Source organism: Dipodomys merriami, unplaced genomic scaffold (assembly GCF_024711535.1).
Source record: "Dipodomys merriami isolate MVZ:Mamm:240054 unplaced genomic scaffold, mDipMer1.0.p SCAF_174, whole genome shotgun sequence".
Taxonomy (NCBI): domain Eukaryota; kingdom Metazoa; phylum Chordata; class Mammalia; order Rodentia; family Heteromyidae; genus Dipodomys; species Dipodomys merriami.
This window is the reverse complement of record NW_027203093.1, coordinates 499171-520681: the sequence shown is the minus strand read 5'-3', so window position 1 is coordinate 520681 and position 21511 is coordinate 499171. Positions and strand designations below refer to the sequence as shown.

Sequence of the window (21511 nt, the reverse complement as noted above, 5' to 3'; positions counted from 1 at the left end):
TCAGCCCTGAAACACCTCCTCCTCAGGGGGCACCCAGCCTGGGCGACCTGAGCATCATCCTGAGTCCACACCCAACTTTCAGGAAACCCCAGGGCTGCCCCTGACCCAACCCTTCTCCTCCTGTGCTGACACCTGGTCCCGCCCCACCAAGTCAGCAGCCTGGCTCATCTGGGTGGCAGCAGTCCCCAGGCACCCCAAGATGTTCCTCCTGGAGACAGAGCACCACCCAGATGCCCCAGCTCCCAGCCCTAGGACCTGTTCTTCTACCCCTCCCCCATCTCCCCAGCCCTAGGACACATCCTCCCACACCCACTCTCCCACCGTGTTCTCCCCCCCCCCACCCCCAACATTCCAATACACAGAAATCATGTGCTGAGCTGGGTCTCTTCAGACCCGCTGAAGATCTCTGGGATCTTCTGTCCTTAGGAATGGATTCCTTCTCATGCACACATGAGGTCTCAGCCTGAGTCCCTCCCTCAGGTCCAGGAGAGCCTCCCCCCTTCCACCTGCCATGGGGGGGGGGGCTGGGGCGGGGAGGAGGGGCGGGGGGACGAGGGAGGGATTGTGACATTTCCCTCTAAAAACAGGGATTCTTTCACTTAGGGTCCTTGACTTCATCTCAGAGTAAGAATTTCTGGACAAGTCCCAATGGTAAGGAAACGGCAAAGCTTTGTTGAGTAAGCAAGCAAGCAGGCAAGCAGGCAAAATGCAGACAGGCAAGCAGACAGACAGGGGCACACTCTAACAGTGTGGGTAATCTCTGAGGGGGAGCAACACCCTGGGCTCTTTGACATGGGGTATGATGTGATAAAGGCAGGTCTGACTTTAAGTCTCTGCTCTAATCACTCTTGGAGTTACACCGTTACCCCTTGGGCTCAGGGTCCCTGAGGCTGACCAGTACTTTCAAGATATGACCCTTACGCTTGGGCATCCCGCTTAGGAAAGCATGCATTCTGCCATGCATTTGAAAACTTGTGTTTATCCTTGAGATAGAACGCATCCTGCCACAGCTGTTTATCCTTTGAGATTAGCACTTTATGCCGGAAGGAGTCATTTTTCCAAGTATTTGCTCCTCCGGGATGCATGTCCTTTTGTTGCTCATGATGTCCTTTCTCGGTTTCTAGAGCACACTAATTGTCTGGGGCCAGCAGGCAAGGTCAGGTGGAGAAAGCCGCGCTGGCTCTTTTTTTCCTTATGCTAATACTGCAGCTTAGGAAGGAGTATGAGGGTTAAAACAAAGGAGATGGTGCTTCCGTGTTTCTAAATTCCTGGCTGTCCTTCGACTTTGATCCCTTAGTCTGAAGGAAAGTTAATGGTGGATTGGGCTTCTTTATTTGCTTTAAGATTTGTTTAGCTATCTGGCTACTGTTTACCACGCCTCATTTTCCCTAATCTCTTCTGCCTGGCACCCACTCCGTTTTTAGACTCCATCAGCCTCCAGCCTCCTCCTCAAAGGAAGCTCAAATCCACCCTGGGGCGTGCTGGTGGTGCTCCCGGGCCTGGTGTTTGTCTCTCAGGTGGGAGGGGTCCTGGGGACAAGAAGTAATTGGGAAAAGTGACGCTGTGGCTCAAGTGATAGAGTGCCAGGCTAGAGATAAAAGCTAAGAAAGGCTCCTCAGGCCCTGAGCTCAAGCCCCAGTACTGGCGAAGAAGAGAAGAAAGAGGAGGAAGAGGAAGAGAAGGAGGAGGAGGAGGAGGAGGAGGAGGAGGAGGAGGAGGAGGAGGAGGAGGAGGGAGGGAGGGAGGGAGGGAAGAGGGAAGGAGGAGGAGGAGGAGGAGGAGGAGGAGGGGGAGGAGGAGGAGGAGGAGGAGGAGGAGGAAGAGGAGGAGGAGGAGGAGGAGGAGGAAGGAGGGAGGGAGGGAAGAGGGAAGGAGGAAGAGGAGGAGGAGGAGGAGGAGGAGGAGGAGGAAGGGAAGGGCTAAGGGAGGGGGAGGAGGTAGACCGGGTGTTGGGGATCATCTGCTTCAGGAGCAGCCGCCCCAGGCCGGCAGAGGTGAGGGGAGCAGAGGCACACAGCCCCACGTGGTCTCATGGCCGCAGGGGTGTGCTCTCACTCCCCACAGGCCTCACTGACCAAGAGACCAAGGCCCGGAGGAAGACCTGGACCCGAGCCCAAGTCCTCTCACCAAGACTCTCCTTCCAGTCCACCGTGTGGCAGAGCCAGCCAGGCCTGCGCTGTCCGGGGAAGCCGGCCAGGCTGCCCAGCAAGGCTCCCGGCCTCAGAGCCCCGCTTCTCACTCCGCCGCAGCCCTGCCCGGGCCACCCTGCTGCCTCGGGCACGCTCCAGCACCCAGACAGACAGAGGGGACTTCCGCTTTGGAGGCAGACCGTGGTGTCCACCAATGTCACCTCTGCCCTGGCAAGCTCAAGGGCCCGAGGAGCGGCGTCACCCCCAGAAGGCCCGGGCTGGATGACACTGGGTGACTGCGCTGTTGACCCCGCAAAGCCCATGCCAGGCTCCAGCCCGCGGGCACCTGCCTCGATCCAGTCTCCACCCAGGCAGCAGCCCCCCACCAGCCCCAGCCCCCACTCCACTCCAGCCCCGCTCTCTGGCACCTTTTCGAGGGTGGGGGGCACGAAGTGGGTCCTTGCATATACACAATGACTCCTCCATCAGAAAGTCTAACACAATCAACATGGGGAGCTGGTTGATACAACAGTAATTAGAACAACTTTCAACTCTGGGCTTCCTTTGAAGATTGTAATTGCAATTAATTAAACATCTTTGCTCCTCCTTAGAGTCTATTACCGAGGAGCTGGAGGAACAGGCGAGGGATGGGGGCGCCTCCCCCCGACTCCCGGCAGTCCAGGGAATCAAAGAGGGACCCACTTATCCAGATGGAAGGTCACAAAGCCACCTGGAGGCGGGTGGGGGGCAGAGCACTCAGGCCCAGCTCTGCTCCCCTCCCCCTCCCCCCCCTCCCCCGGCAGTGCCTGGACACCGAGGGGAGGAGCCCACCATTCACCAGCCTCTGCTCAGCCCCCGCGAGAGTCCTGGGCACAGGGCGCGGTCAGGATGCCGAGAGCCAGGGTCAGGTCCAGCACTGTCCCCTTGCGACACCGGGGCACTTGGCCCCTCAGGTCACCCTGCAGCTGGCCCGGTGCAGCCTCTGGGTGCTCCACACACACACCCCTGCCTCCTGGAGCTGCAGGGGCCATGGCAGAGTCCTGGGGCCAGTCAGCAGGAAGGAAGGAAGGCGCTTCCCCCAGGCCGGGCTCAGTGGCTCCGGGAAGGCATCCTCCAGTTGTTCTTTAAACGGTGGTATTGGGTTTGAACTCAAGACCATACACTTGCTAGGCAGGTACTCTGGTAGCCCTAATCCTTTTTATTTCCTTGAGGTGATTTTTCAGATAGGGTCTCCTGCTTTGGCCTGTGGTTCCTTCTACCTAAGATTCTTGGCCGGAGGTGACATGCCAGGTGTGCTTATTGTGATGGGGGCTTCATAACTCTCTGTCTGGGCTGACTCTGAACCTCTCACTCTGCCTCCTGAATAGCTGAAGTCTTGTTCTTACACCCGATCCTGGAAGCTGGGCAGCTGGAGGGGCCAACATGAGGGGGAGGAGGGCCAAAGCCCCCCTACGGGTGGTGCCTGAAGGAGCTAGAGCTACTGTGCTGTGAGCCTCCTAGCGGCGATGGCATAAAGGGCAATGGGAGCCCTGCCTGTGTGCTGAGGGGCGGGGGGGGGGGGGGGGGTCCAGCAGCCAGCAGCGGGGTACTTTCAGGATGCTTGCCAAGTCCCCGAGCAAGAGCTCCTTGAAGCAGGGACTAACTCCCATCCTTGGACACTGGCACCCATACCCCACAGCACAGAGCAGGTGCCAGACTGTGCCTCACACGAAGGCACTAAGGCCCAACCCTAGAACTCCCTAGCTGGGGCCCGCCCCTATCTTCTCTTCCCCTCCTCCTGGTGCACTGCCTCTGGCCTGGGCCCGCAGGCAGGCGGCTGCTCCTTCTGAGACATTTTGTGGAAGCCAGTGCGGATCCTGCCCCGGGTGAGGAGACTACGCGGCAGGGGCCTCGCTCCTGCGGCCGCTGCTGGGGAAGCCGGGCCGCGGGCGTCACTGGACGGTGAAAGACAGGGCCTCGTGCAAACTGAGCCCCGGATCAAACCTTCCCCGAAGCTCATTTACTTCTAGACACCCCAGTTACAGAACCCAGGAAGCCTTAGCCCTCACCCTTACCCTGTCATCCTGCTTAAAAAGGGGTCCCTACTCTTCCTTCCTGCATTCCTGAGGCTGATTTCCGATCCAATTCCTGGTCTCCACAGCAAGGCTTCTCAGACTAGTGGTGGGGAAGGACCCCAGGCCTCGCTTCTCATCTGTCACATCCACCCACTCACACCTTGGAGAGCAACTTTGAAAATACAACTTCTAGAAAAATGAAGTTTTCAAAATGACACAGGCTCCAAATTTGTGCTATCACCCTCATAAAATGAGTCTGTGAAATTGATGTACATTGCTAAATGGTCACTGATAATGCCACCTTCCAGAAGGCAGAAGCTTCACCACCCGCCCCCAGGACAAGCTGACCTCCAGCACCCCTGACAGTGACTCGCAGGGAGTCATAGCTGGCTTCCTGTCGCTCCGTGGTGGAGGCTGTTCGCCACGTCTCCCAAAGGCCCACAGCAGATGACCTGCATGCCAGCCTGTCTTGCTTCTTGCTGCCCTGTCCAGGAGGGTGACCCCCAAATAAACCTGTTGGGCTGGATGTTGAGTCTGTGAGCCCAAATAACCAACATACCAGATAACACATAACACCCCATGCTGTGATGGCGGCTGCCTGCCGGTGGCGGCGGACGCCTGGATAGTTCTGTGTGATCCCCACATCTTCATTAGATTCCACGGACAAGTCCACAGGGGAAAGGAGGCCCGGGCGGGGCCCAGGGCCCAGCGGTGGCCAGTCACAGCACCTCCACCACCTCCATCCACATCCTCATCTTCTGGTCCTCAGCGAGGACCTGGGAAATCTTTGCTCTCCACTGCCATGCAGCTGTGGATCACTTTAGATTCCAGGGGAGGGGAGCAAACACAGACACAAAGGCTCTGATTCTGTCTGTGTCTGAGTGATGGTGCGGCCTCTGCTTCTTCCGCACCCGACCCTGGGGTCCCCTGCACACCTGGGACCCCACGCCCCAGCAGGACACAGGTGGGTCCTTCTGTAAGGCCTGCACATGGCCTCCCTGCCTGGTGTCCTATTGATCAAGAAGCAAGCCTCAGGTCAGCAGTGCGGGCTTGCCATGGGCAGCAGCCTCTGCCTAGGGTTTGTCTCCTGCGGAGGGGTACAGAGGCTCACGGGAGCCATTTTGCCTTGGCAAAGTCTTCGACCCTCGTGGGGATGGGGGGGGGCGCTGCGGGGAGCGGGCCTGAGACGGGCCCATTCCCTGGGATCCAGGAAATCCCGTGCCAACCTGCAGCTGGGGCCCGGGGACCCATCGGGTGGTGGGAGCTGAGGACGAATCCGCCCGGGGCTCCCCTGGCCAGGTCCCTCGGCGTCGCCCAAGTGCGGCGCAGGCCACGCGCGGTCCACCCTCCTACCCCACACCCCGGCGCCCCCCGCAGAACGCGCGCCAGGCTCAGGACCGAGGCCGGGGCTTTATTCGCTGTCGTGGGCCGGGGTCGCCGGCCAGGCGGGGCGGCCGGGCTCGGGGCCGGGCGCCAGCAGCAGCAGGCCCGGCGGCCCCGCGCCCGCGCCCGCGTAGCTCAGCGCCAGCCGCTCCAGGCGCCGCTTGCGCTCGGCCGCCTGCGCCGTGGCGTGCAGGGGCCGCAGCAGCGCGGGCGGCGCGGCGCCCGGGCCCCGCAGCAGGAAGTCGAAGCCCGTGCGGTCGCGCGGGTCGTAGAAGAGCGGCCCGAGGGCCGGCTCGGGCCCCGGGGGCCAGGCGAACGGGAAGGGCAGCGTGAAGTCCTCGGTGAGCACGCGGATGGCGAAGTCGTCCTCCTTGCCCAGCGCGCGGTAGGCGCGCCCGATGCCGCGGAAGTGCGCCTCCCAGCGCCGCGCGTCCCCGCCGTAGATGTCCGGGAAGCAGGGCTCGGGGCCCTGCGGCGCCGCGGGGCCTGGCGGGGCGGAGGGGGGACGGTCAGCTGGGCCCTCGGCGTTCCGAGGGCATCTGGAAAGAGCCTCCCGGCATGGGGGGTGAAAAGAGAAGACCACCCAGGGGTAAAGGCCACCTGGCAGCGGGCCATAGTAAGGCCAGGCCCAGAACCACAGGATGGACAGATGTCCCCTGGACAGGCTGCATCCCGAGCGGCCACGAGCTGTCTGCTGCATGTCCACCCCGGGCCGCCCCCAGCCCCACCCCCCACCCCCCGCTGCGCACCGGGCAGCCAGTCCCGTGCGGGGTCTGTGCACACTGGGCAGTCAGCATGCCTGGCTGGCATCTTTCCTGCAGCTGTGAGAGCCAGAACGATTCCTGTACCACCCATGGGCCTTAGTTTCCCCTTCTAGAAAATGACACCCACAACCAGGCACTGTGCCTCAAGTCTGTGATCCTAGCCACTCAGGAGGCTGAGATCTGAGGATCCCTTGTCTCCAGGAAACTATTCAGAAACAAAGGCAGGAGTACAGCTGTGGCTCAAGTGGTAGAGGGCCAGCCTTGAGTGGAAAAGCTCAGGGGCAGAGCCCAGGCCCTGAGTTCAAGCCCCACAACGGACAAAAAAGAAAATAAAAGGGAAGTTGTGGCTGGTCCCCATGCCCCGTCTCGGCCCTGGGCACAAGAGGACAGCTCCAGGGGAGGCTGGGCTGGTCCTGGTCCTGCAGACTTAGGGGGCAGCAGGAGGCCAGTGAGTCTCAGGCCAGTGGTCCAGGTGAGGGCAGCTGTGGGGGAGGGGGTGAGAATGATTCCCACTCAGGCTGGAGTCTTTGAGGAGCTGGGGCCAGGCTCGAGGGAGACTCCACTGCCCTTCTCTGTCCTTGACACTGAGGCCACCAGGGCGGGCCCTGGAGCGTCCTTCCCACACCTCACCCCGCCCTGCCCTCCCCCCTGCCACCCACCCGCTCCCAGCCAGCCATCCTGCATCCACTCATCCTCCCGTTCATTCGTCCTCCCTCCCCTGGCCGGTCCGTCTGCCTGGCCTCGGCCATCCCATCAGCATAAAAGCCCGCTGCTGCGTCCTCCCTCTCGACCCCACTCCCTCTTCGCCCTGCCCTACTTCCCTGCTCCTCATTTAGAGCAAAACTCTGCCAAAAGGTCATTGCTCCTCACCACTCCCGTTCTTGCCTCCCATTTGCTCTTGAACCCACTCCAATCAGGCTTCCATTCCCAGCCCTTCCCCAGCGCGGCTCCGGTCAAGGTCACCCGGGGCCTCCTCGCTGCTGGTCTGAGGTCAGCACTCAGGCCGCCACTGATGAGACCCAGGATAGGCACATGACCAGCTCCCCCCAGGTTCCTGTGCCGCCTCCCCCCCCCCCCCGCTGGCCTGGCCAGGGCAGAGGGCAGCAGTTTTGTTTCCCAGCACCTCCCCAGTGGTGTCACCCACTCCCATCACTCTCCATACCCCCTCCCCAGGGGGACCCCACACCTGGCCCCCTGCGCCCCTCTGCTGGCTGATTTAGGGGCACTCTGGACTCTGCCGGCCCTGCCCGCCCCTCTCAGCTGCCCCGTGTCTGAATGGTGGCTCAGGCGGGGGAGGGGACAAAGAGAGGCAGTGCCAGGCTGTTTCTAGGAGAGGGTGGGCAGGAGTGGCAGGGAGCCCACCTAGTGGAGATGCCAGGTGCCAGCCACGGAAGAAGAGAACCCTGCTGTGCCCGCCGCACAGGTGCAGGCAAGGGTGGCAGCCCTGGGGCCTGTGGGGGGGGGGGCTGGGGAGGGCATGTGCAGCAGAGCCAGGCAGCAGGGAGTGGGGGGACTGCACCTGAGAGCCACCGAGGGAGAACTTGGAAGAGAGGAACCCAGGGGCCTGAGTCAGGGTGAGGAAGGGCTCGATGCGGTGAGTGGAGGGAGAGAGGGGCGGGGAGCGGGGAGGCGGGGAGCAGGGAGGGCAGTGTCCCCAGAAGGCTGGGACCTGAGGCCTGAGCCACACGTGGAAGGCCAGGTGGGGGGGACCGTATCCCCTGGGAGAGCAGGAGGGTCCCTGGGGAGGGAGCTGGGTTGATGCTCACACCTGGCCCCGCCCGCTGCTAGGTATGCTATGCGGGTGTGACTGGGCAGAGCCCCTGCTGAGAGATCATTGGCTTTTCCCTGACCCCACAAGCTCAGAGGCCAGAGGCCCTGGGACCCCCGCCACCCCACCCACACGGCTCACCTGTCGTGATGGGAGGAGGGGGCAAACCTGTGGGGCTGAGGTCCCCAGAGCAGGGGGAAGCCATGTCAGCGGGAGAGAGCCAAGGCTTCTGTTAGTCTGGCTGCCCCGGAGACCGGAAGGGCCTTCTGTGGAAAAAAGAACCTTGAGCTTAAAGGGACCCCACCCAGGGCCGGGCATGGTCATTCACACCTGTGATCCCAGCCGTGTGTGAGGCTGTGAGTAGGAGGATCACAGTCGGAGGCCAGACCTGGGCAAAAGTGCAGGATCATATCCAGAAAATAAAGCAAAAAAGGCTGGGGTGTGGTTCAAGTGGTAAAGCTCCTGCCTGGCATGAGGCCCTAAGGACTGCTGGGGTGTTTTGTTACTGCAGCCACGCTGACTGATACTGCAGCCTTGTGGTAGGAAGGGGATTTGTGCACCACTGGGGCTGCTCACCCCTCATTTCCACACCTCCACACCGCTGCACAGGGCTCTGCAGGCAATGAGCACACCCTCCACGGCCAGCCACCTGCCGCCTCCATGCTGCCTCCCAGCTCCAGCCCACCAGGAAGTCATCTGCCTAGCGTCCCAGACTCCATGTGTCCTGAGGACCTGAGTGTATCTGAGTCCAGGGCCTCAGCCCAAGCTACACACTGCCCACCTCTGAGCCCAGGGCCACAGCCCAGGCCTTGGTGCTCCACTGAGATTCTGGGCTCCACAAAGCAGGAGGTGAAGAGGCCATGTTACCATGGAGACACTCCGGGATCACTCTGATTCTCCCCTCCCTTCCTCAAGCACCTCCTCTGGTCCCCTCAGCCCCAGGGGAGGACTGACGTCCCTTTCCCCAAATGATCCACAGTCCATCTCTGACACATTCAGCCAGGCTGGGGTACACTGTGGAGAGGAGGTGGCAGAGGCTGGGGCCCTGAGCAGGGCCGTTGCTCACTGTGGCCTGGATATCTATTAACACCACGAGCCTCAGTTTCCTTCTCCATGAAACTGGAAACAGCCTTGCTGAGGTGGTAGGAAAGTACAGGGGTCCAGCTGGTGCTTGTGGTGCACACCTACAGTCCTAGCTGCTTAGGAGGCTGAGATCTGGAGGCCTGTATTCCAAGGCCAGCCTGGGCAGAAAAGTCTGAAAGACACTTATCTGCAATTATCTGCCAAAATGAAAGACTGGGGATGTGGCCTGGTGGTACAGCACCAGCCAGCAAGCTGGTGGACCAAGAATCCTGAGTCCAAATCCCAATACTGGCACACAACAGAAAGGAGCTAACAAGAAGTAGGCCCTTGGAGAGAAGATTCAGGGTTTAAGATGAGCTCAGCCTGGCCAATTCAATGCCCCACCCATGACACTTCCCACCCGGATGGAACGAGTTTACGTGCCCCAAGCCCAAGGACAGCAAGGCTGAGACGGGACTCGATCTGCTACTGAGAGAGAAGACTGGGTTTATTGTAGACATACGACTGGGCTGTGTCTGGCTGCCATGGCTGCCTTGTTGATGGAGCCCTGTGCCTTTGGGCCCAATAATGCTCAGTGCGGCAGCTCTCCCTCTCGGCTGGGAATGCTCCACTGGTGCCTGTCTCCCTTTCCCGTCTCCACTCATCCCAAGAGGAGCACGAGGCTGCTTCTGTGTGCTGGCTGGTGATTGCGCTGGAGTCTCAGAGTCTAGATCCTGCTCCTGATCCTTCTAGATATCTGCCCAGGGGTGAGATTGCTAGTGTTCATTTTTCTATACCTGCCCCTCCATATTATGGCCCTACCACGGGAGGGTTCCCTCTGCACGTGTCCCTTTGCCTTGTGTGTTTGTTGGTCTCGCCGTTTGTTTTATTATAGCATCCTCACAGGTGAGAAGTGATGTCTCACCGCGGTTCGACCTCATCTTCCTTCCCAGGTGGTGAGTGATGCCGGGTGCCTGTCCGTGGACCGCCTGTCCATGGACCCGTCGGCTGTTTGTCTTGTTTGGAGAAGTGTCAGCTCTGCCGTCCGCCCCTCTTTGACGGGTTGCTGTGCTGTCTCCCTGGAGGTGCGGTGGCTTCCTCTGCCTTCTGCCTGTTGACCCCTGGCAGAAATGGGGTTTGTCAATGCTTCCTTCCAGCTTTTGCAGGCTGGGTTCCCTGCCGGTTGTTGTCTCCCTGGGTATTTCTGCATTATTCGCTTGTGCTTTGGGTTTCGCCTGTGCTCTGGCTTTCTTCTAAGAGTCTGATCATTTCCAGTCTTCATTTTAGGTCAGAGGGGATCCTCATGTCCCCCGGGGAGGAGTCGGTGGTGGGACCAGCTGGAGGACAGACACAGGTACACAGAGCCCCTCCTGTCCTGGCCAGCGGGTGTGTACAGTGCCCCCACCCTCTGTCAACTTCCCCAAGGGGTCCTGTGCTTAGCACCCACAGCACAATCAGCACCAAAGTAGCTTCGAGGAATCCGGGAAGGCTTCACAGAGGAGATGCCCGGGCCGGCCTCCGGGGATAAGAGAGTGCCACGAGTTTCCTAGAGAGGAGGAGGGCACTACCTGGGCGGGGGGGCGGGGGGCAGGAAGAGCTGTACAGAGGCACCACAGCCAACTCCAGTGCCCGGCCTGTCCAGGCTTGCCCTGCGGTGGCCGGATGCCAGGCCTGCAGCCCACGATGCCCCCTCTGCCGGCTGGTGGGAAGGAGGTACAGCAGGGCCACCACAGGGGCTCTGCCCGGCCCTAGGCCCACACCTCTTCCCACGGCGCCCTCGGCCACCAGTCCTGTTTGGGCCCACAGCACCACCTGCCGGCCGCGGGGGGAGGTGAGCGGGGAGCCAGGCTGGTGGGACGGGAGGCAGGGTGGGAGGGGTCCGCCCAGATCTCTGGGGAAGAGGGTACCAGGTGGTGTGGGCCTGCTCCTCACCCTGACTTGTTTAGGGACCTGGGCCTGGCCCCTGGGTAACCTGGGCTGGTTTATGACCCTCTCCAACACCAGCACAGCAAGCGCATCTGGTTTCTAGGTGACCCGAAGCCGGCAGCCTATGTCCAGCAGAGGTGGGGGTGCTCACTGGTTCCTGAGTGATTTGCAGGGAGACTGGAGCGCGGCCTGCCTGGCCTGGGCTCTTCAGGGGAGGGGAGGGGTGGGGTTGGGCAGGGCAGACCAGGCCTCAGTGGGTGTCCCACTGGCCCCTTCCCACCCCAGAGCATGCGCGCAGCCCTCTCCCGCGTCCAGCCTCCACGAAGCTCAGCTCACTTAGTTCTCGGGCCTGTGACTTACTGGAAACTTCTCCTGACTTTAAAATGTGTTTTCTTTGAGAAAATCTGCCTCACTGAGGTTCAGGCATGAACTGGACAGGACATCGGGACAGTGGAGGGCCCAGGATCAGAGTCCCTTCCACCTTGGGCCCCAGGGAAGGGTGGAGCCGCCCCCTCCAGAACAGGCGCCTGCCCGCATAGGACTCTTCTCCCTCCCCACAGACACAGAGACTAAGGTAGATCCCTGCAGGACCTGCTCACAGAGGAGCGCCCTGGAGCACAGGCGGTCGGGACTCAGTGTCTGGGGCCCAGCAGACTAGTCCTCCACCACCTCTGCCCCACCAGGCACCAGCCCGCACAGCCACAGCGCTGTCACCTTGGAGAGGCCTTGCTGGGACGGGGAATCACAGTCCCCTGCCCGCTGGGCACTGCTGGGGTTCTGTATCCCCTCACTACGCAGCCTAGGAGTTGGCAGCTAGGCCCCCATTTTCCAGATAGGGAGACTGAGGCACAGAGGGGCTGTGTCCAGCACCAGGTCACAAAGGTGGGGCAGGGTGGGCTGGCTGTGATTTGGGGTGGCTGCCCTCAGCCCCACATGCAAGGGGGGGCACCTCCTGCGCTCAGCCAGGGGCAGCCGAGTCCCAGAGGAGGAGGCAGTGGACGGGGCGGGTGGGGGGGACTCCCTCGGGCACCCCACCCCAACAGACATGTCCTAGGAAGGGCGCCATGGGTACTGGAGCTCATTGTGAGCTCAGAGTGAGGTCAGAGCAGGCCAGGGCAAAAGAGGGACAATACCCAGAGCTAGACCTGGCCCGCCGGGTATGAGGACAGCGCTTTGTGCCAGGGATGAGGTCGGGCTCCGCGGGCCCCCCGCTGTGCACCCCACCTGGACAGACAGCATTTTAAGAGGCCACCCAGCCTCACCTCGGGTGAGGGGACCTCACCAGCCATGGCGGACAATCCCAGGTCGGCCCAGGCTCCTGCCCCGGCCTCAGGGGTGGGCTGGGGTGGGCTGGGGCCGGGACCACGTGATTCCTTCCCAGTGATGGTCTTCATTGTAAGTTCAGGGCTCTGGCACTCTGGAAATGAGTGCTGTGAGTTCCTGGCTGCCAGGCCCGAGGCTGGGGCTGGGCCACTTCGGGACAGGCTGTGCTGTAGGTGGTTTGTTTTCGTAGCTGTTCCGGTGGGGGGAGTGGGAAGGGGGGCTCCCAGAAGGACACCGCAGCCTTCTGTTTGTTGCTTTCATAAATCAAGCCACTGCTCCACATCTGTGCAGGTGGAAGTTGTGCCTGAGCCAACGCCCAGACCGAGGCCCACAGCCACAGGTGTTCAGCTTCTAACTCCTTAGTACCAGGGCGGGGCCACAAAGCCCGCCAGGACTGCGAGTGAACACCCATGCTGCACCTTCCCTCCCCGGGCTTGGTGTTTCTGCGTAGTGGTTACCTGTGTTTTGTTCAGATGCTTGTGATTTGGGTTGATTTGGTGTTGATTTGTTTTTGTACTGCAAATTGAATTCAAGATTGGTGCTTATTAGGATGGTCCTCTACCACTTGAGCCGCATTTCCTTTTTTATTCCAGTTGTGGGGCTTGAACTCTGGGCCTGGGCGCAGTCCCTCAGCTCTTCAGCTCACATCGAGCGCGCTACCACTGGAGCCTCAGAGCCACTTCTGGTTTTCTGGTGGTTAATTGGAAATAAGAATCTCAAAGACTTTCTGCCTGGGCTAGCTTTGAACCACGATCCTCAGATCTCAGCCTCCTGGGTAGCTAGGATTACAGGCGTGAGCCACCAGCACCCAGCTCACACTGCCTTTTTGCCTTTTTTGTGTCAGTCCTGAGGCTTGAACTCAGGGACTTGGTGCTGTCCCTGAGCTTTTGTGCTCAAGGCTAGCGTTCTACCACTTAGAGCCACAGCCCCACTTCCGGTTTTCTGGTGGTTCATTGGAGGTAAGAGTCTCATGGACTTTCCCACCCAGCCTAGCTTCAAACCACAATCCTCAAATCTCATCTTCCTGTGTAGCTGGGATTATGGGTGTGAGCCACTGGTGCCTGGCTCGCCTTATTGTTTTTGAAGTAGGGTCTGCTTTTATGCCCAGGCTGCAATCCTCCTATTTGTGCCTTGGCTCAACTGCTGGGATGGCAGGTGTGTACCTGTTCCCAGCAATGGTGCTTCCTCCCATAACAGGGTTAACAAGTGCCGCCATGCCCACCACCAGTCAAGAGGGAGTCCTGCAAACTTTTCAGCCCAGGCCTCCCTTGAATCCTGATCCCCAGCACGTCCACCTTTCCAAACAGCCCGGATGATGGGCTCAAGTTGCCACACCTGGCTAGCTTGGTTTTAAGACGTCTTTGTGTTCTGGATATAATCCTTTATCAGACGTGTGACTTGCAATCATTTCCTCAAAGTCCACAGCTTGTCTATTCATTTTTCCAGGCTATCTTTCAAAAAGCACACTTTTTAACATTTTTATTAAATCGAGTGTATTCATTTCTTTCTTTAATGGGCAACGCTTCTCGTGTCACATCTAAAAAATTCTTTGTGTCACTAAGGTCACAAAGATTTCTCTCCTGTTTCCTTCCAGAATTTTCCAGAGTGTAGGTTTTTCCTTTAGCAGTGTGCTGTATTTTGAGTGAGCATGTTTTCAAAGGATGACTGGGGGCTTATTTTAGCATGTGCAGATCCCATTGTTGTGGTACCGTGTATGGAATTCTGTTTTTCACCTTTATCAAAACTAGTGGCCAGCCAGGTGTCAGAGGCTCACGCCTTTCATCCTAGCTACTCAGGAAGCTGGAATCTGGATGGCCACAGTTTGAAGCCAGAAAAGGCAGAAAAATCTGAAAGACTCCCTCTCCAGTTAACCAGCAAAATGCCAATCTAGAGGTGTGGCTCAGGTGACAGAGCCCCTGCCTAGCCAGCATGAGTTCAAACTCCAGTAAGGTCCCCCACAAAAATACATCGTGTGTTCGGGCTGGGAAGGTGGCTCAGTGGTAGAGCACTTGCCTTGCATGCTCGAGGCCCTGGGTTTGATTCCTCAGCACCACATAAGCAAAAAGAAAAAAGCCGGAAGTGGCACTGTGGCTCAAGTGGTAGAGCGCTAGCCTTGAGCTGAAGAGCTGAGGGACAGCGCCCAAGCCCAGAGTTCAGGCCCCATGACCGGACCCAAAAAAAAAAAAAAAAATACATCGTGTGGGGCTGGAATGAAGCTCACAGTACGCACGATGATTGCCTAGGGTGTAGGAGGTCCTGATTCAATCCCCAGCACCACAAACAAACAATTATATCTGCTGATGGCTCTGTGTCTTGTTTGGGATGTTGTGTGATTCTGGAGTCAGGAACATCTACCTCGTGGAATTAGCTGGTGTGGTTCCTCTCTCTTCTGGAAGAGTTGTGTAGGATCTGTATGATTTTTTTTCCTTCTTCCAACAGTTGCTAAAATCCAGACCCTATTGTTTCTGCAAAGTATTTTGGAGAGTAATTTTCGTACTATTCTTGCAACTTAAGTCTTAGATGAGGTTTGGTGAGTTGTAGCCTTAAGGAATTTGTATGAGTTGTCAGTGTTTTTGCCCTAAGGTTATGTTATACTGTTTCCTTATTATTGTAATAATGAACCACTCTTGCATTATATTAGTATTTTATCTCCTCTTTTGTTTTTGATTTTTTTTTTTTTTTTTTGTCCAATAAATGCTGCCGGGCAGGCGACCTCACGTATCAACAAGCTTTGGGCTCCTTGGTGTTTCTGTTTTCGTTTTATTCATTTCTTTCTTGGACTTTAATTTGTCTTTTTTGTTTGTTTGTTTTAAAGGTGGGATTCTAAGTCATCATTTTCCGACTTGCATTTTTTTTAGTTTGTGTTTAAGACTATTAATTTTTTCCTCCAGGACATTTTAGTTTCTGTTTTGTCCCATTGAAGATATTTCCCTTTCGGTGACTTCTTCTTGACCTTTGGGTTATTTGAAAATACAACATTTTGTCTCCAGGTCCCAGGAATGTCCCACCTCACTGTTACTGACTTCTAAATTAATTCCATGGGGGTTGGAAATTGTTCTTATTTGACTTGAATTTTTACAAACTTAGTTGGCCTTTTACAGCAGACAATTTGGCCTATCCCTATATGTGCCAAGCATCCAAAAGGACATGGTTTTTCCCGATGGAGAGTTCCAGCAGCACGGAACACCTGACATTGTCCCTCGTGTCCTTCGGGGTTATCTCTTCCCCAACTTCACCAATTGCCAGAAAGTGGTACTGAGATTTCCCGCTGTGGCTGCTGATGTGTCTGTCCGCTTCTTCTCTGGACCTGCACTCTTTGCTTTGTGTACTGTGAGGTCCTGCTAGGCCGTGCATGAGCTTTTATAATGATTATCATCTTGATAAATTACTCCTTTATGGCTGTCATAGTATTTAATCTAAAATGTCTCATTTGATATGAACAAAGCAATATCAGTTTTCTGAGATTGTGGGTAGGGGGCTATATGAATATCTTTTCCAGTCTCTTGTTTTTAGTCAACTGGTATCCGCTGTGCTTTGTTGTTGTTGCTCTTTTATTTATTTATGGGACAGTCTTGCTTTGGAGCCCAGGCTGGCCTCAGACTTGAGACCTTCCTTCTCAGTGCTGGGATTACAGGTGTGCCACTGTGTGTGTAGCACACGTATCTTGCTTATGGGCAGTGACACCTGGGTCTCTCTGTTTGTGGCCTTCAAGTCATTTATCGTTAGAGTGCCTCATTTGATAAGATAGGGTCTTCATCCCTGTCCTCTGTTGGATTTGTTTGTATTTGGTGTTGTTTTACTCTTGGCCATCGGAGAAAGTTCGTAGCATGCAGTGCTGGGTAGTGCCCCTTAGAACACAAAACATCTTAACATTCAGATCAGTTTCTCTCTGGCCTTGTGCTGTGTTGCTGTGTTTGTTATAAATCTATAGCATCATTTGTTTTCTACTTGGAGAACATTGAGAAATATTTTGTGTTCACCATTTCTCCATGCGCACCTGGAGCGCAGCCTCTGAACAGCCACCCCCAGCACCGGCCGCCCAGCAGGCCTGGGGTGGACTCGGAGGGGTCACAGGAGGGTGGCACGCTCTGTCCCTCCTGCTGTGTGCAGGGTGTTGTCTGGGTGTGGCAGGTGGCGCGTGTCTCCCTGTCTGTGTCCCCTTCTGTTCCCTCAAGAACCTGCTGTCCTCCTTCCTCCCTTCCATGCGACTCTTCCCTTCGGCTTTTTCTGGACTTCCCCTTCTCGTGGGTTTTGGGGCAATTCTGTTTCGCTGTGATTGGGAACTCGGAGTCTCCTATCTGTGCATTTCTGGTTTCCACCACAACTGGGGAGCAGGCAGACACATGCTCAGGCTTTCAGACTCACTGCCTGGTCCTCCCCCCGACACTGATGCCCTCACACTTCACACCCTCTCACACGCGGTCACACACGCACATGCTCAGTTGCACAGAGCTTACACACACCTTCACGGGCACACAAAGACGTCCTCACGCCCTCTCACGCATGCTCACACTCATAGGCACACACATTCACGTGCATTTTTGACTTGCCTAAGGCAGAATGTGAATCTGATCCTGGTTCTCAGCTGTGGCTGGGAGCATTGGCATCGTGCATCATTTGTGGGACTGGGAAGCATGAGCCCCACAGGCCCCTTGAGGCCTGGTGAGGGGGTCTGGGGTCTGAGTTCATGGAGGAGGCCTACAATGCAGGTGCTCACCAGCCCTGGGCTTGGGGTCCCTGAGGTCTCTCCTCTTGGTAGCACAGGACCATGGGCAGGGTCTGAGGTCTCTCCTCTTGGTGGCACAGGACCATGGGCGGGGTCTGAGGACTGCCCCCGGGTGGCATGGGGACCCATTGGTGGGGTCCCAGTGATGACTCCTCACGGATGAAAGGTAAACCTTTGGAAACGCCACATCATCTCCACCTCATCTCCATTCACTGGAGTACCCCAGGTTTCCTACACAGGATTCACCCCCAGGAGCAGGTGAAGTAAGAGCTGAGTGTGGGAGCTGGCCTGGTGGCTGCCCCAGAACCCCCTCTGTCTCGGTCTGAAGGAACCCTTTCCCCACATTCTCAGGAGGGGGAGCAAGGGCAGGGGGGCACAGCCTTAACACCTGCCCCACCTTCTCCCACAGTCACCTCTTCTCCTTCGACAGCCCCCAGGACACCTGGGCAGCCAGAGGGGGACAGGCGGGCCCTGTACCAGCCTGAAGAGCCAGGCCCTAAGTGCCCCCATGCCAGTAAGAGCGAGAGACATGCACCCCAAGCACCCCATGTCCCCACACCTGCCTGTCACCCCCTGCCGGGAAGCCAGGCCCCGCCAGGCACCAGGCAGCACTGTCTACTCTGCATGGCCAAGGCCTCAAGCCCGGCCCTGCCCCCCCGGGACCCAGCCAGGCCACTGGACAGAAGGGCGGCCACGTGGAAGGACATTGCCACGTGTGCATGTCCCCAGCCTCTGCACACATACAGGTGCCCACAGATGCTGACCCCAAGGCCCCTCTGCCATTGTAGGACCTCCTCCCACCTGGACATGTCCTCCCAGGAGTCATCGGGCAGGCCGAGGGTTCCAGAGGACTACGTCTGCTGGGACAGACGCTCGCAGCCCACAACCATCCTGCTCTGCAAGTCCAAGAGCAGCCAGGCAGCTCTGGTGCCCCAGGAGCATCAGAAGTTCATGGAGGAGGCTTACAATGCAGGTGCTCACCAGCCCCGGGCTCGGGGTCCCTGCAGGGGCTGGGCTCTGGCTGATCCCCGCGGAGGAGAGCTGCGGGCCCCTCCGGGACTCAGGGGCGGCGGGCAGTGTGGCTACAGGAAGCTTGCGGCAGGGTTCCTTATACTCTTGGCATGTCCTGCCTCTTGATATGCCTTCCAAAACCTGAACACCCGGTCCCCCACCCCATACACCCAAGTCTCAGAACCCCAGTGTAGGCCTGGCCCCCTCTCTGGAATGTTTTTCTCTTTGTTCAAACACCAGGGAGTGTTGGATTAACTAGAAGATAGAAGGCTCAAAAACCAGATGGATAGAGCTAGGAAGATACAGATGAATTTATGAATGGGAGGGTGGATGGATGGGTGGACGGATGGTGGATGGTGGATGGATGGATGGATGGATGGATGTGTGGATGGATGGATGGATGGATGGATGTGTGGATGGATGGATGGATGGGTGGATGGATGGATGGATGGATGGGTGGATGGATGGGTGGATGGATGGATGGATGGATGAATGGTGGATGGATAGATTTAAACATGGACGTAGAGTCAGTGGTTGATGGATTATGAGTATGTAGGTGCATGAATATAAAAATAAACAAACAGATGGATAGGTACCTGGGTTGGTAGACAGTTGGATAGACACGTGTGGGTGGATAGACAGGTGCGTGGGTGGATGAGTGTATGGTGGGTGGGAATGTGGGTGGATGTGTGAGTGGGTGGCAATGGAAGAACATAGCCTGTATCTGCTGGGACAGATACCATCTGCGCTCGCTCTCATCCTGAACCCCACAAGGACCACCTGGGCAAGCGCCCAGGGCTGCCATTCCCAAGCCTGCCCTGCCCTCCTGCCAGCCCTGCTGCCCTGTGTGGCATCCTCACAGCCCAGCCTCCTTATGCCTTTCCTCCACCCTCAGCCATCTGCTACAAGATGCTCCGGGACATGAACAGCTCCGACCCTCTGCACCTGAAGTATGTCATCAAGAAGATCAAGAAAATGGCTCAGGGGTGCCCCAGCCTGGTGTTAGAAACCATCCACGACTACCTCAAAGACAATCCAGAGGTGGGCTCCAACCCCAGGTCCTACAGAGAGCAGCTGCATAATCTGGGGGCAAAGCGTAATCTCCTCCTATGCTGAAGTATGGAGTGGAAAGGGAGGGAAGGTGGGCCAGCCATGCTGGCTACACCCAGACCACTTGAGAGAGGCTCTGATCCTCACAGTGGGGAAGAGATTCGTCTAGTTCAGAATGGATGTGTGCATGACTGAATGGATGGGTGGATGGATGGGTGGGTGGATATATGGATGGAGGGATGGAGGGAAGGGGGAAAAAGGAGGGTAGATAGTAAGGTAAATGGATGGATGGATGGATGGATGGGTGGCTGGCTGGATGGATGGATGGTTGGATGGACAAATGAATGCCTTGCCTTTGAAGATAGAGTTCTATTGAATCTGGAGAGAGAGACACACTCCTTTCAGGTCTGCTGCATTCGGGCAGCGGGTGGGCAGGCAGGCATTCTTCACAGGTTACCACCAAGTGAATGGTAACTGCAGCCCCTCTGATTCCTTCCCTTGGCCTTCCTGAACCCCTTGCACCAATGTTCCTCATAACATCGTGACATCACCTGCACCATCGGACCCTTCTGCTGTTCACAGATCTCCAACCGGCACAAGTTCCGGCTACTCCAGGTCCTGGAGACTGTCATTGGAGCCAGTGACTCCCTAGGGGAGATCTGGGAAAAATACTACACACAGTTGGCCCTGGAGAACATGACCAAATCCACGGTGAGTTCCTCACACCCCATTTGGGGACCAGCCCCCAACCAAAACATGGGCACCACATAGCACACAGGGCTATGGAGGACCGGGGCCAGTAGACGCTCTGGACAAAGCCTCGAGACTTACGGCTGGTCAGGGTAGGTAACAGGAATGATAGCACAACACCCGTAGAATAGTCATATCTCTGAGGTGCGGGACCTTGGCTCTTTGCTCTTTGCCCTGGCTGTGCTCAGCCTCTGCTATAGGAACAGCAGGTGTCGCGGCAGTGAGCGGGGAGGCTCAGGATGGGCCTCGTGCCCTCCCCACAGGTGCTCATAAGCCCCCCGCTTTACTGAAGAGACTAAGGCTCAGTTGGGAAACTTGTCTAAGGGAGACGCCAGCTGGTGAGCAGCAGCTGTGACCAGTTTCCTGAGCCCCAGGGAAGCCAGAGAGGCCTGGATGCGAGTGACAGCCGAGGAAGGGCCCAGGACTGTAACCACATCACCTCCTCCTCGTTGATCTCTTGTGCTGGGTCAGGATGGAGCAGGATGGTGCGATCCTCAGATCTCAGCCTCCTGCTTACAGTGTGAGCCACCCACACCTGGCTCTAAATGTAGATTTTAGATGAGAGCTTTTTGAAAGCGAAAGTCAGATCAAAGTCACCATGTCCACAAGAAGCCCTTGCGGCCACTCCGCTGCGTAGCCTGCTGGTGTCACAGGAAGATCGATCCTGGGAGGAGGGCCTCTGCCTCCTGCACCTGCAGACATCAGCAAATGGGGCAGAGCCCTGCGGCCCCTCCCCGTGGCCTCCACCAGCGGGAAGGAGCTGGAGAAACACCAGTGTGCTCTCTGAGAGGAGCATAGCGACCGCCCCCACTCCGGGCACACTGGACAGGGCTGGCCTGGCCCAAGGCCCAAGCAGGCCAGGAACTGCTCAGCTGGGCCAGACACTGGAGCCTTGCCAGGCTGGCTGTGTGGGCAGACAGGTTGAACAGGCATTCACGGCGACAAGGGATTGGAGAATGTGGCGTGTCCTGTGCAGCCTGGAGGTCCCCACCAGGAGAGGTGACCTCGGCCGGGGACTTTCAGCTGTTGTCTAAGCACAGACATGGGAATGCCAACAGCCTCCATTTTCTTTCCAAAAGAATGGGTTGATATAGCTACTCTGTGCAAGTCTATTCTTACTTGGGGCTTCCTTGCTGCCCCTGCCCCTGCCCAGGAGCTGGAGGACGTGTACCAGGATGCAGCCAGCCACGTGCTGGTGGCCATCTTCCGGCACTCGTGGCAGACAGTGACCCAGCAGCTGGAGACGCATCTCCTCAATAGTGTCTTCCCGCACCGCAGCCTGATCTACGTGATGAGCAAACTGTCATCTCAGGGTGCGTACTGGCATGGGAGGGCCGGACAGCTTACAGAGAGGGGCTCCCGAGCACCCATGGCAGATGAGACCAGCTCAGCGAGTCGGTGTGAGGCTAGGGTCAGCCAGCGCCCACCCACCCCAACGCTACAGTATCTGACCACCCCCATCCCCACCACCACCCCGCCCCGCCCCGCTTCTGCCACGTCTGTTCATTCATTTACTCTCTGCCTACAAGTAGGTGCTGGGCAGAGCCCAGAGAAGTAGACAACCC

The 21511-nt window shown here is 57.7% G+C and overlaps 1 protein-coding gene and 1 pseudogene across 6 annotated transcripts in view; one reads left to right on the top strand and one right to left on the bottom strand.

The window, feature by feature from the left end:
- Nucleotides 1–2977: 2977 nt before the first annotated feature.
- On the bottom strand, nt 2978–8332 carry LOC138829557 (uncharacterized protein C8orf90-like; annotated as a pseudogene).
- Nucleotides 8333–12246: 3914 nt separating this feature from the next.
- LOC138829577 (maestro heat-like repeat family member 5) overlaps nt 12247–21511 on the top strand; it is a 35336-nt gene continuing 26071 nt past the window's right edge. For 5 of the 6 annotated variants that reach the window (XR_011372672.1, XR_011372671.1, XM_070025937.1 and 2 more), the window contains exons 1-5: nt 12247–12390; nt 17924–18108; nt 19042–19187; nt 19779–19907; nt 21100–21259. Coding sequence is in view for 4 of the 6 variants with exons in the window: in XM_070025937.1 (XP_069882038.1) it covers nt 12374–12390; nt 17924–18108; nt 19042–19187; nt 19779–19907; nt 21100–21259 (637 nt within the window). In the remaining 2 variants the exon portion in view is untranslated. The remainder of the gene's footprint in view (nt 12391–17923; nt 18109–19041; nt 19188–19778; nt 19908–21099; nt 21260–21511) is intronic. The other variant, XM_070025939.1, reaches the window with a different exon arrangement.